We start from the raw sequence: 14,226 nt of genomic DNA, 5'->3' as shown, positions 1-14,226 counted from the left end.
GTACTGTGAAAAGTTTCATGGCTAGTAGGTCTATGTTTGAGTAAAGTGTTTGTTTCTCAGTCTCAGATTCACTTGATGGTGCAAGCTTCATTAGTCGGGAATGTAAACAATCCATGATACTGTATTAAATTTCTGCTTGCAAGTGTGAATAGCTTCTGCCGAAGCTTCATACAACGGAGCTTTACAGACTGGTCTTATCTTGATATTTACCACATGTTTTCGAAAGTGGGAGAGGGCAGCATTATAGTTCTGGTAAAGATGATGTTGTAGTGAGTTCCATTGAATTTGAAATGTTGTCTTACATCTTGTAATTGTTAAGGTATCTTTGGGGGGGGGGGGCACAACCAACTTATTTGATATTAAATGTTGGTATACTGTGAATTAAATTGCCTCCTCCCTCACAACTTAGGAATGTAAAGATTGTCACATTTGACTTTTAATCATCCCTTTACTTGTTTGGGTATAAGGAGAGGTTGTTACTACAAATTATGTGCAATTATGTGTATTTGTATGAGAAACCCCATAAAAAGATGTCAGATGCATGCACCTGCAACTTGTGTAACACAAAGACAATTGAAACATACATATACACAATTGATATGTGGCCTTCCTAAGGAGTGGAATTGATTGCATAATGAAATCAATACTCCACCACCTTTATGGTCTTTTACGTCACTATTAAAATGGTAGTTATGTTGTCATTATAAGCTGTAGGGTTTTATTTTCATTAGCATACAGTCTGTCTTTATCTTAAAAAAAACCCTTTTTATTGGTTTCAATTATAATCGTAACATATGCATTCATGATGGCATATGTGCGTGTGTGCGTTTTTGACGCCCAGCCTGTAAACACGATATCTCAAGAAGAGAAAGCCAGACAAATCTTCTAATTGATGTATACAAGTGCCACATTGGGTACAAGCAGCTTATTGTTTTTGGTCAAGGTCACATGTCATTCGGGGTCACCATGGGTTAAATTTTGAAAACCTTGTAAACAGGATATCTCAAGATGGGAAGTCAGACAAACTTCATATTTAGTGTAGTAATATACCTCATCGAGTACAAGTAGCCTATTGTTTTCGGCGGAGGTCAAATGTCATTTGGGGTCACCAGGGGTTATATTGTGAAAACCTTGTAAACAGGATATCTCAAGAAGGGAAGTTCGGACCAAAATCATAGTTAGTGTTAAGAAGTACCACATTTTGTTTTTGGCAGAGCTCAGAGGTCATTTGGGTTCACCAGGTGTCAAATTGTGAAAACCTTGTAATCACATTTGTCAATACTAGAAGCTTGGGCAGACGCCATATCTAGTGTGTTGAAGTACTACATTCTTTAAAAGAAGGCTATTGTTTTTAATGTAGGGCAAGGTCATTTGGGGTCAACATGGTCAAATCTTGAAACCCTTGTAAACATGTACACCCTCACTTTACACTACGTCAGATTCATGAAGAAAACTGCTCATGTTAAGTCATCGAAACCACAATGCATTTTTGTATTCTTGTTAGTTTAGATGTCCTTTTCAATTATCACAGCTCTTTTATTTAGTCCTATGCTTTTGCTTCTTTATTTTTATATCACAGTATGTTGCTTTATTGACTTCATAAGGTGCATTTCTTTGTTACTTATAGCGTGTAACCGAGGAACGTATGGAGCCAGCTGCCTACAGACCTGTCACTGTCTGTCTGGGCAGTGTAACAGATATACAGGAGTCTGTACAGCATCACCACGAGGCTGTAGTAGTGGATGGGCAGGGACTAATTGTCAGGGTAAGTACTTTTACTTGCAGGATATTCGTCTGACATTGGTTTGTGCATTAAGTAAAGGTAAACAATGTAACCTAAGTTATCAGTAAATTAACTTATTTCTTACATCAGAATGTTTGAAGAAAATGTGGAATATATTGCTGACAGACATGTCACTGTCGCTCTGCAACATATAACAGACATACGGGGCAGCGCACAGGAACTCCAACAGGCTGTACTAATGGATGGCGAGGTAGTACTTGTCAAGCTAAGTGTACTGTTACCTGAATAATTATCCATCCAACCATGAATTTAACATTGTGATATGAAATGTAATAATGGATCCTAATTTCAGATACATGCTTGGTAACTTCTTTTATTGATTAAATATTTATTTGTTACATTAGCATGTGTTGCAGGAAAGTTTGGAACCAATTGTCAACATACCTGTAATTGTCGCTCAGGAGAATGTAACACAGTTACAGGGTTTTGTACAGGAGCTCCAACCGGCTGTACTAATGGATGGAGAGGGAGAACGTGTCAACAAGGTAAGTTGGATAAAATGTACCTTCGTGACAATGGAAAGACTTAGATTTAGTAATGTTAAAATAATGATACATTCATTTTTAATATTCTGTTGTATCTGGAAGTTGTCAAATAGATTTATAAAAAAAAACCTTTAATTTTTCTTTCACAATCCTTTTGAATATTTTTCACCATCAGAGTGTGTTGCAGGAACATTTGGATCCAACTGTGATAATACCTGTCACTGTCAGTCTAGAGAATGTGATAGATTTACAGGAATCTGTACAGGACGTAAAACTGACTGTATCAGTGGATGGAGAGGTAGTAGTTGTCATGAAGGTAAGTTAGCAAACGTAACTGAACTGGAAAGTGTAGTTTATTTTAATAAAAATGTCACTTCTTATCAATGCAAATAGTTTCACATACTGTTTTTATGCTTATATTGTTTTGGTTGATAAGATTAAAGTATTTCATTTTCATGGATAGATATTTCATTACCGATATACTTTCTTTTTACCATCAGAGTGTGGTGCAAGAACATTTGGAGCCAACTGTGATAATACCTGTCATTGTCAGTCAGGAGAATGTGACAAATTTACAGGAATCTGTACAGGACGTACAACTGACTGTATGAGTGGATGGAGAGGTAGTAGTTGTCATCAAGGTAAGTTAGCAAACATAACTGAACTGGAAAGTGTAGTTTATTTTAATAAAAATGTCACTTCTTATCAATGCAAATAGTTTCACATACTGTTTTTATGCTTATATTGTTTTGGTTGATAAGATTAAAGTATTTCATTTTAATGGATAGATATGTCATTACCGATAAACTTTCTTTTTACCATCAGAGTGTGGTGCAAGAACATTTGGAGCCAACTGTGATAATACCTGTCATTGTCAGTCAGGAGAATGTGACAGATTTACAGGAACCTGTACAGGACGTACAACAGACTGTATGAGTGGGTGGAGAGGTAGTAGTTGTCATCAAGGTAGGTTAGCAAACATAACTGAACTGGAAAGTGTAGCTTCTTTTAATCAAACTGTGTCTTGTTATAAATGCAAATAGTTTTGAATACAGTTTGTATACTGACATTGTTTTGCTTGATAAGATTAACAGGTATTGCATTTCTATGAAATATGTTCATTACTGATAAACTTTTTTTTTGCCATCAGTGTGTGGTACAGGAACATTTGGATCCAACTGTGATGATACCTGTCATTGCCAGTCAAGAGAATGTGACAGGTTTACAGGAATCTGTACAGGAAGTACACCAGACTGTATGAGTGGATGGAGAGGCAGTAGTTGTCATCAAGGTAAGTTAGCAAACATAACTTTACTGGAAAGTATAGCTTCTTTTAACAAAAATGTCACTAGTTATCAATGCAAATAGTTTCACGTACTGTTTGTATACTTACATTGTTTTAGTTGATAAGATTAAAGTATTTCATTTCTATGGAAAGATATTTCATTACCGATAAACCTTCTTTCTGACATCAGAGTGTGGTGCAAGAACATTTGGAGCCAACTGTGATAATACCTGTCATTGTCAGTCGGGAGAATGTGACAGATTTACAGGAACCTGTACAGGAGGTACAACAGATTGTACGAGTGGATGGACAGGGAGTATTTGTCAGGAAGGTAACTTGAATTGTTGCAATTGTAGAATAAGGAAATACTATTGCACATTTGCATTAATATTATCTAAAATATTATCAATAATATCAATTACTCTTATTCTTCAGTTATTAGCTGCTGTTGTTCCCACAAATAAATCCAAATGTAGCTATAGTGTGTAGCAGTATATCTGTATAGTTCGTATCTATTTTGACCCATGTTATTACATGCCTGGTTCTCAACTATAATGAACTGCTGGCAGTATAAATATTATGTAGCACATGGGTGCCTTATGAAGTGTTTTGATATATTTACTTGTAGCCCTTCTAACCTCTGCTCCAGAAGAAGTGATAAAAGGGAGTTTATCAATAACCATCAGCTGGTCAGCCTGGGATGGGGACACCAATGCAAGGAACCAACCAGTCATTGGTTACATGCCATACCATAAGAATTCTTCAGCCACGGAGTGGATACCCGGTAGCTCGGATCCTGTACAGACCCTCAATTTTACCTTCAGTGACCTCACTCCAGATACAAACTACTCATTTAGTGTATCTGTAGTTATAGAAGGGAATAAAGAAGGTCCAAAGAGTCCAGAACGGGTTGTTAAAACCACTTGTACAGGTATTCAAGATGATTTTGAGAATGCAAAACATTACTGATCACTGCAATATATGAATGCAAATACGTTGTACCTGCTGTTGCAGTGCTTTTACTTTCAAGTTGGTTTTTATATGTTGACAATTCGTTTATTTTGTTTCCTGCTGTTCCTCGCTTAGATATACAATAGGTAAGCAAACAAAACAGACTTTCATATTATGACTGCAAAGAAATATGGACATTGTCACTTGACCTTTGTAATATATTGGGTTCCATTGCAGCTGGATGTAACTAATTACATACGTTGGGATTCTTGTTTGTGCATATGACAACAGCAATCTGTCACCGCTTAGCACATGTAGGAAACCAACAGTAATCGGTCTTGAGGAAATACAATCTGATATCAGTAGAAATTCATCGCTATACAATGGCCACCTTTATGATCACTGTACTAACATACCTATACAAGCTTAGTCCAAGTATTTGGTAATATTTACAGATTTAGGGTCCATAGTCTAAACAGAACCTCAGTTGGATGTTCAATTGACAATGAAAGTTATTTTAAATACATTTTATTTAACTTTGTGCTGCTTGTAAGGAGTTGCTTGCCTGCTAAATTCCCAATTCCTGTATTTTAATACAGATCATATAACAAATTTTAATTCCACACAAGATTTGCTGGATTAATGATCCTGTTCTAGTGTTACTGATGAGAATATCTCATATTCTACTCATAGTTCCAGGTAGTCCTAACAATTTGGAACTGGTAACGTTTAAAGGGGAAAAAGATCGGCTTACCATATCCTGGCAGGTTTGTCAAATTAAAATCGTTTGTTTCCTTTAGAAAAACAATTCATACTGCATGAAGTAATCTTCATGTCAGTGTATTTTTTGATTGTTTATGTTGCGTGTTCAATATGTAATGCTTTCCCTTGTCAGTTCGTTGCCTAAACCGAAACCTGCCCTCATGTGACAAATATTGAGCTTGTAGGTTGGATATGTGAATATGACTGCAATATGATGTTCTCTTCACAGAGGTGTTTCACCGAATTTGATAAAATACATCAGTTAGTAGTGAGATGAAAGAAAGTGCACAGGAACAGTATATCAAAGATCACATACGTATCAGCAGTTAAAAGAATGAATGATGCAACCTGCATCTCTCCTGTTGGCTCTTTTGAGAATTCCATCAGTTTTGGCTTAAATTATATAAGTTTGTCAAGAGGCAAAATTAACAATATATGTAAGTAGGTCAGAGGTCATCAGTAGCATATTTTTGGGTAACTAATTTATTACCATCATGCTTAATGAGGAACAATGCTGTTGAGAAATTACCTCTTGAAAAGAGTAAAATTAAAAGCAGTTACCTGTTTCAATCAAGCAGTTATATTAACAGTAGTTTTGTCAATCGATCATTTCAGATAGTTAAGCAATTTTATTTTAGATGCCATCAAGTCAGGATATTAAATGCAGTTCTGGTGTAACTCAGATGACCTTATACTACTCAAATAACATGGAACGAGGAAGTGAAGTGTCAGAGGTGATCATAGATGTCAGTAATACCTCCTACACGTTAAACGTCTCATTAGAAGAAGGAGAATACACCTTTCAGTTGTCAATTACCACTGCTGGAGGAGAAAGCAGTAAATCACAAACAATATTTCACCTCATAACAGGTGACTGCAATTGTCCAAGATTTACATTAGCTATGTCCTGTTAAATATAGCACTTCTTTATGTTCAGTCATTGATATGTAGTTTTAGAGACTCAAGGAAATAATGCTGTGTTTATTCTTTGAAACATATTTATATTCAGTGTCTGATTTGGGTTCAAGATTCATGATATAGCAAAGAACGGCGGTTGGTTACAAATAACTAATAACTAATAAGCTGATAATTTGAATTAAAATCATGTCAATAGTAGAAAATGAAAGCAACATGAAAGTAAATCCAGCAAGATAAGTTCCACGATGCGTTCCTAGTAATTAAACCATGCATGAGACATGTCAGATGTGTGTCCAGACCGGACTTGTGGTCAAAGAATGTAAAACAAATTGTTGTACTAAGACACATGACCATTTGTGTAAGATGCTTGTTGATTTAGTGATCTTTACATGACTTATTATGCTTTCAGTATTATATTGCACGAAACACAACACTAAACTCTTGCATGATGATCACTTGTGCATTGTTGGCAGTGTATTACATATACAACACAGATATTGGCAAGAAGAGCTCTTGTTCGGCGAAATTGTTTGGAGCATCATTAACTCAATGTGATATTTAACAGTTTATTGGAGATGATCAAGTTATACACAGAGTATCTCTAAAGTTGTAATCCTTCTCTGCCTGTGTATAATATCCATGTCATCAGGAACAGACAAACGTGATGGCGACGGAGTCGGCTTCCTGGTGATACGAACTGTGTCATAGTCTGTATCTTTTTTTCTATATTAATAAGTAACTCCTCAGCTGAAAATCTGCTAATATATTCCCAACAGCCCATATGGCACCCTTCCTTTCATCCCCTAGTCCTACCCATTAACAATATAGGTACTATAAATAATTGACCCACCCAACGCACTTGCTCACACACTTACTGGGTGTTCTTATGTGTGGTTTAATATGGTGTTGTAAAATGTGTACTCAAAATGTCACATGGTGGGTCATGATTTCCAGATTATTTAATTTACTGTAATGAAGGAAGCTTTATTCAAAAAGAGCAAATATAAGTGTAACTAGAGTAGTATTTGAACCAATGGCATATGTTTAATTAATATCACTTTATAGTAATTGGATATTGAAAACTTGACTGGTAAATTTTAGACGCAGGAAAAAAAAAATTGAGGGCTAAACTTGGATTTGAACCATTGTCCTCTGGGTTACATGCCAAGATTGATTTACTTATAAGTTTATGTCTTCATTTTTCATTCAGAATGCGTTCGTTCCGTCCCTCCTCTAACGTACCATTTTGAATTTAATATAAGGATAATAACTTCACGAAATGTGGACAACATATCTTCTCAAAACTACAGTTTGGATGACTGATTAAGCAGATAAGAAATACTATTTCAAAAGTATTAAGTACGAGAAAGAAGTATGGTGTGAACTTTCTGCAAAATCAAACAACAATTAATTGATTTGAATAGTGAAAGATAATTATGTATTGTCTGAATGATGGAGATGTTGATATTTCGCACATTTTGTTGTCTACATTTCTTTGAAACCAAACAAAAAACACCACTCGAGTAGTTAAGTTTCAGTTTGTACATAGTCTTTTAGCATTCCAACAAGCTAACATACGTAAGTGTAGTAACAGACTCTGTAAATCTCACTTTCAGTCATTATCACTACTTACGTTTTGTGCTATGAAAATCCTCAAGATAAGTCCTGTTATGATAAGGTTTAGTTGCAACATGTCATTACAATTCACACTATCTGTACTAAAATAAGGTAAGTATTTGCAACTCTGCTTGACATAACACACTTCAAATATCATTCTTTCATTATTAAAATACTTTGTGTCAAAACTCACTTCATGTTTGTGAACAATCCCTTTGAGTGTTGCTGATTGCATATGGCATCAAAAAAAAATGTCTGTATTACAATATCTTGAAATGCTATGTTTCATAACATAGTCATAGAGAATTTCCTGCTGTATGTTTATTTGTGAAGGGTTAATTATTAATCCCTCTTATACTTCTTGGTTCGCTACTCCCTGTTTGTTCAATCACAAAAGTGTGTCAAAGTTACAATATGTGGATACGCTGTATAATTTTTCTAAAGGAAATAACACTTAAATCTAAAGAAACATCAATTATTTGTCTTAATTTAAGACAACGTAATTTTACAATTCAAACAGGGACTACTCAGATGCAACATGCTTCGTTTTAGTGTGAATTCTCAGTGGCAATATTGTTAGAGATTATTATTTTATTTTGTCATCTTAAAAGTCTAAAACACCAAGTTTCTGACAATGCTATTAGCATATGAATCATTTTCATCTCAATATTGAAATTATATCTAAATGGTAGAGTAATTTACTGCTTATGAGTAATAAAATAAAATCAACTGATTTCTCTAAGAAGAGAACTTAAAGTAAACTTACAGATTGTGTAAGACAGTGTTTCACAATATTGTTATACTTATTCAGATTGTTAAATAGGTGTGAATTTAACACATACGTGCCACAAATAATGCATGCATGGAAGTAACATATCTGAATTCATAGAAATTTAAGAACCCTCCTTCATAATATAATTCAAAATAAGACTGCATGAACTTGCTTAAAGTATGATATTCGAAGTGATGGCTGAATTTGCATCCTTTTAACATTGTTTTACAGCAGCTTACGATATTCAACCAAATAATGTTTACTGTAAATAAAGGTTTCATGACAAAGTTCTACTTACAATTATATCACATTTAACGTCCCGTGGCAAGGCCAGTGGAACAACTGCAGTGATACACGCAGCATCCAATACCAATACTGCCATCAAACAGCTGCCCTCATGAAGCATTTCCGAACACACCTCCTGCCAACGATGAATTAAAAATTCACAACATTATGGTCCCCAGGCAAATATGGGTTTTCATAAGTGAAATATATCTCATTCCATGTGTTGAAACGGAATATTAAATCAGGCGCCTTATCAAGAGAAACACATATAAAACATGTGACTCTCACAGCATGATATTTCAGCTCAGAGCGAGGTGTTTGCTCTAAACTAGCCAACATGAATTTGCTAATTCATTGTAAAGAAAATATGTCACATCTATTAGCGCAGATAATAGGATCCCTTGGACACTTTGAGCAATTTATAGCATTCTCAAACTACCCAAGCCTTCTGTACTCATACAACTGTTAAGCTAAGCTAAGCTTAGATTAACAAAGAGCAATTCTATAGCTCTTTCTCTGCTAAAAACTGAACAATAATATATGTATGGACTAAAAGAAAAGATGTATTTTAACAAAATGGCTAGAAGGTTCATGTGTTGAGTTCCCTTCTTTTATGATTTAAGAAAACAAGGTTAATTCATAGTAGATTACACACATTATACACTTTTTGGTAAGTAAGTAGGTATTTCCGGTGACAGGATATTGCATATCTGAAATCTGCAGTGTTTGACTGTTCCTCTGGCAGGCGCGTAGCGAAGGGGGGAGGGGCGAAGAGGGCAGCCGCCCCCCCCCCCTTGAGCATATTTTTAATTTTCTTTTTTAATGTTTTTATGATATCGCTAGTAATTTCAAAAGAAAAAATGCTAAGATGCAACTCACAAGGCCTGAGAAGTGCCATTTCCAGCGATCTGGGAGGCATTTCAGCAAAAATTTTCGTGTACGCTTTGCGCCATATGGTGGCGCTACGATTAGATAGTTTGCAATGCCGTATTTGCGGCTCTGATAGTTTGCCTACATTTTCGCCCCTTCCTTGGCAAATTCCTGGCTACGCGCTTATCCTATGGAGGGTAGCGTAGGATAGGGAGAGGGGTGGGGGCTTGGCGACTGAATGTCTTGGCTAACGTTTATCGACAAAGTGCGACATATTAATGTCTACCGGCAGGGCTTTCAAGCACTCGTACTAGCATTATATGAACAATGTGAGTTCTCTATTATTCCTCTATCAGATAAAGGTTAGTACTGTTCGTGCTGTGAATAAAAGTTTTTAAAGCATGACATGGACAGTACAGAGTGGTATTACTGGTTGCGTAATACGTAAAAATAGGACCAAAATGTTAAAAACATTCATATGTTTGACATTTCTGTTACCATAATATTCCACAGGCTTTGAACCAATCGTACAATGGCAATCGGAACAAGTAACGATTTACGCTGAAGAAAAAACGGCGAAACTTTTTCTTGAAATTACCGAACCACGAGGACGTGACGTTACTATTGGTTAGTGTTACATGATTACATGTGTGGTACCATCAATATGGTATGATGGGGGTGTTGGGAGATCTCTGTTGAGCTCATTGTTGTGTGCGTTGAGGCGTAAGATGGTTTTTAGTTCCCTGTTGCTTCTTTCATGAACAGTTTTGAAGAAGCCGTATAGAATGACAAATTTGAGGTCAGATAAGCTGTGATTGGGGAGATTAAAGTGTTCAGCAACAGGGAAACCTGGGTTATTTTTGCGGATACTAAGTTTGTGGTTATTGAACCGAGGCCTGATATATATATATATATATATATATATATATATATATATATATATATATATATATATATATATATATATAATTGTAATTGTTATGAGTTGGAAAAGTGAAAAAACTTCCAGCCTCCACCGGGATTCGAACCCGGGCCTCCCGCTTTATATATGGACACCACTAGGCTATGGACGCTAATTATATATAAGTCAAGATAGAACTCAAAATGCTGCTTTAAATGCCCAATTATGTTCACCTATACACTCCAGAAATCAAACAATGTTAATGAAACTAAGTAACAATCCTGTTTGTTTATTAAAACCGCCACTTGGTGTTATACAAACCGGTTATCACTTGGTGTATTTATAAACCAGTTACCAATTGATATCTTATAAACCGGTTATCACTTTGATGGTTTGTATTACATTGTATAGTACGGTACAGTGGCATATATATCCAAGCCCGTGTTTTGTTATAGACGAAAATCTAGTTCGGAAAGACGTACGGACTTTTTAATTAAAATTAACTGGATCAAAGTTAGCTTGTTCAGAGAAATCTCATTCTATGCTTAGTATGACTAATTAGTTAAACTTCTGGGATCAGATCACAGCGTAATAAATCATCGTATAAACGAGTCGGCTGGTTATTAGCTCTCCTTGTTTTGTCAATTATTTTTACCGTTCCCGTTTCGTCAATGAAAATTTGACCCCTCCCCCCTTCCCTTGAGTTAAGTCTCTGTTGCCCAAACAAATTCTTTCCTCCTTTTATTTAGCGTTTCATTTTCTGTAGGCAGTATCAAAATGATCAATTCTCGATTCAATATTAGTAAATTCTTTTAATTAATTCCCTGTATTTTGATAGGGCTGCTCAGCAACGGTGTTGGACTAATTGTACACGATGACATCACGATACCAGAGACAGCGACTATTCCAGAAGGGAAATACGTCGGCAGCGTTAACGTAACTCTGCACGATGATGCTGTTGAGGGAAGCTCAGAGAATGGTTATCGTAAAGTACGGATCAGAATTAGCGAAGTGCTGAAAGGAAAAGCATCTCTCGGAGGTTATGGATATCTGGAAATCATAGACGTGAACATACTGGGGCATGCAACTTCCGAGACGGGTAAGAATTAATTGGAACTCCCGTGGCGTGCATTGGATTTCAAAGTTGGGGGAGGAGGCGGGAGTGGGGGGGGGGGGGGTGATTGGCAAATTCTAAGGGAGTGGCGTTCCTCGGCCTCAGAAGTCTGACTTCTGTACAAGATCGCTCCAGACTAGTTATTTATGGTTTGTTTTATGTCTGATCTTGTACGTTTATCACGTTTAACCTTATATACATAATTACATGAGCTTGATTCAGCTTGAGTCCCAGTGAAATACTAATGCTACCACTCCTCTCTATGGTCTATTTGATGGAGGGGGTAGGGGTGGGGGGGGGGGGTTAGATCTGAAACCAATATGTACTTCAAGACTATCATCTCAAGGTATTCCGAGCAGGGACGCCAGACATTTTCAGTATTGGGAGTAGTCTGCTCGATATAAGTAGCCGATCCCACCACATATACAATATTTCTGGTAATGCAGTCATTTATGATGAATGATGTACAGTTGCTATTTTTTTGTGAGGCGTTTGCAATGTGTATGCGCTCCCGCTCTACAATATGTAGTCAGTAGTATAACGGTTGTCGGCATCACGTTACATTTTATCACCGTGTACTTGTGGTATTATACATCGGAATTTGGTGCATCTACCCCCTGCCTCCCCCTCCTCTTATTCCATCAGTGATATCGTGGGTTTATACTTAGTTCACATACATATATCAGTACAATAAAGGTATAGTTGCGTTCTTCATCCCCATATAGGCTACCATTCCGGGTCATTTCGTACCAGCCGTGTCATCGCAAATGAGGACGATGGGAGCGCAGTTTTAACATTAATCGTGAACGAACCATTCGATGAAGATTTGGTTATTCGTAAGTTAACTCCAGAAAGAATTATGTTAATTTAGCCTCCGTTAATTGTTTGTGTTTATTTCCTATTGGCATAGTTCAAGTCAAATGTGGCTTTTTCAACAACAAAAATATGGAAAGTTTTTTGCTTCTTTCTTGGAATTAGTAAGGGGGGGGGTGTAGGGGTAAGGAGAGGGGGATATGTTTTCGTAAGAAGGATTGTAGTAACGACCACTGTGTAATTAAGGCGGATGGAATAGTATGGGTAGGGAATGCCCTCACCATCTCAAAAATGTGTTTTTTGTTTGTAAAATGCTATCATAGTCCAGTGTCAATATGTTATCATTAACTGAATCTATCTACAGCCTACCGGGTGAATCTAGAATGGACAGGTACAACTTCACACGCTAGACATGAAGTAGATTATATGTATCAGGTGGCGCACCATGAAGAAATGGGTTACAAACATGCCATCCTACCGGCTGGAGAGACAAGTCTCGATATACCGTTTCAACTCAGAGATGATGATATACCGGAAGATGTTGAACAATTTATGGTCCAGATTAATCGCGATAGCTTATCTCACCGTATCAACATTCTCACCGATACCGTCATCGTGGATATCGTAGATAACGACCGTAAGTATCGCGATTTCGATATACCGTAAAATAGATCATTTGTTTATTATCAAACGGTTATCGGTTCCCTGTTATTGTTGTTGTTCATTATACTTTGAAAATACCCCAAATATCATGTTTGTTATCATATTCTTTTTTTTATAATTGCACATTTATACATGTTTCTTAAAAGGTTGCCCGGATACGCCTGGTGCACAGTACTACGATGGTTCGTGTTACTTTAAGGTTAACTTACCTGGCGAAGTTGTTATATCTGCCGACGAAGCCATTAGTCGTTGTAATGACCAAGGCGGTTATTTAGCGATTATCGAAAGAGAAGTAGAAAACACGATTGTGTCTGATACAGCAGACTTGAAGCAAGCATGGATTGGCGCCATCAGAGATCCCGACGATCAAGGTAAGAGAAACATTTACAACTTACATGTTATACATATGCATGTAATCTGTGCAATGAGGATTACCATATTTTATCTCACGAATAGAGGGCAAGTTGTCCCGCCCTGGAGGGGGTGGGGTTCAATTAAGGGGAAATGATTTTGACCTAAACCTATATTAAGAAAGGTGCCAGATTCAATTGTATGATCAGAACCGTTATGTGATTCCATACTATTGTCAATTTACTTCCAATACTCACACTGAACAGCCTAGTTAGTTAAATCACCGGCCATGTTTTCAGTTGTATTTTCAACTTTGTCGAAAATACATACAATTCCGGGGTTTTTTTTGTATTTTTTTTTGTGTATAAGTTTTGTAAATAACTCGGACGCTTACCTATGATAGAGAAAAATAACAGTACAAGTCTGCGATAGCCCTGGCGTATGGTAACCCTATAACTGTGTAGTTTTACCCTCAAATATGGTACATAATGATATAATGATCACTCATTATTTACCAAACATCAATGAATATTTCACTACCACCTTCGAAGCGTTTTTTTTTCAAGTTAAAAAACCTTTTTACATTTTTCTGTCATATTTTCAAGAATGCTCAAATTTGAGGCCGAAAGTAGTGA

At 36.5% G+C, this 14,226-nt stretch overlaps 1 protein-coding gene across 3 annotated transcripts in view; it reads left to right on the top strand.

Moving 5' to 3' along the window:
• Nucleotides 1-14,226, top strand: part of LOC139984768 (uncharacterized) — a 36,341-nt gene that overhangs the window by 19,294 nt on the left and 2,821 nt on the right. The window contains exons 7-21 of one of the 3 annotated variants that reach the window (XM_071998812.1): nucleotides 1,628-1,765; nucleotides 2,149-2,289; nucleotides 2,465-2,605; nucleotides 2,790-2,930; nucleotides 3,115-3,255; nucleotides 3,440-3,580; nucleotides 3,765-3,905; nucleotides 4,203-4,505; nucleotides 5,219-5,292; nucleotides 5,926-6,157; nucleotides 10,263-10,376; nucleotides 11,489-11,749; nucleotides 12,490-12,600; nucleotides 12,942-13,214; nucleotides 13,387-13,611. In XM_071998812.1, coding sequence (XP_071854913.1) covers nucleotides 1,628-1,765; nucleotides 2,149-2,289; nucleotides 2,465-2,605; nucleotides 2,790-2,930; nucleotides 3,115-3,255; nucleotides 3,440-3,580; nucleotides 3,765-3,905; nucleotides 4,203-4,505; nucleotides 5,219-5,292; nucleotides 5,926-6,157; nucleotides 10,263-10,376; nucleotides 11,489-11,749; nucleotides 12,490-12,600; nucleotides 12,942-13,214; nucleotides 13,387-13,611 — 2,577 coding nt within the window. The remainder of the gene's footprint in view (nucleotides 1-1,627; nucleotides 1,766-2,148; nucleotides 2,290-2,464; nucleotides 2,606-2,789; nucleotides 2,931-3,114; nucleotides 3,256-3,439; nucleotides 3,581-3,764; nucleotides 3,906-4,202; nucleotides 4,506-5,218; nucleotides 5,293-5,925; nucleotides 6,158-10,262; nucleotides 10,377-11,488; nucleotides 11,750-12,489; nucleotides 12,601-12,941; nucleotides 13,215-13,386; nucleotides 13,612-14,226) is intronic. The other 2 variants (XM_071998817.1, XM_071998825.1) reach the window with 2 other exon arrangements.

Source organism: Apostichopus japonicus, chromosome 2 (assembly GCF_037975245.1).
Source record: "Apostichopus japonicus isolate 1M-3 chromosome 2, ASM3797524v1, whole genome shotgun sequence".
NCBI lineage: Eukaryota > Metazoa > Echinodermata > Holothuroidea > Aspidochirotida > Stichopodidae > Apostichopus > Apostichopus japonicus.
The sequence above is the reverse complement of the archived record's forward strand: the minus strand, read 5'-3'. Positions and strand labels throughout refer to the sequence as shown.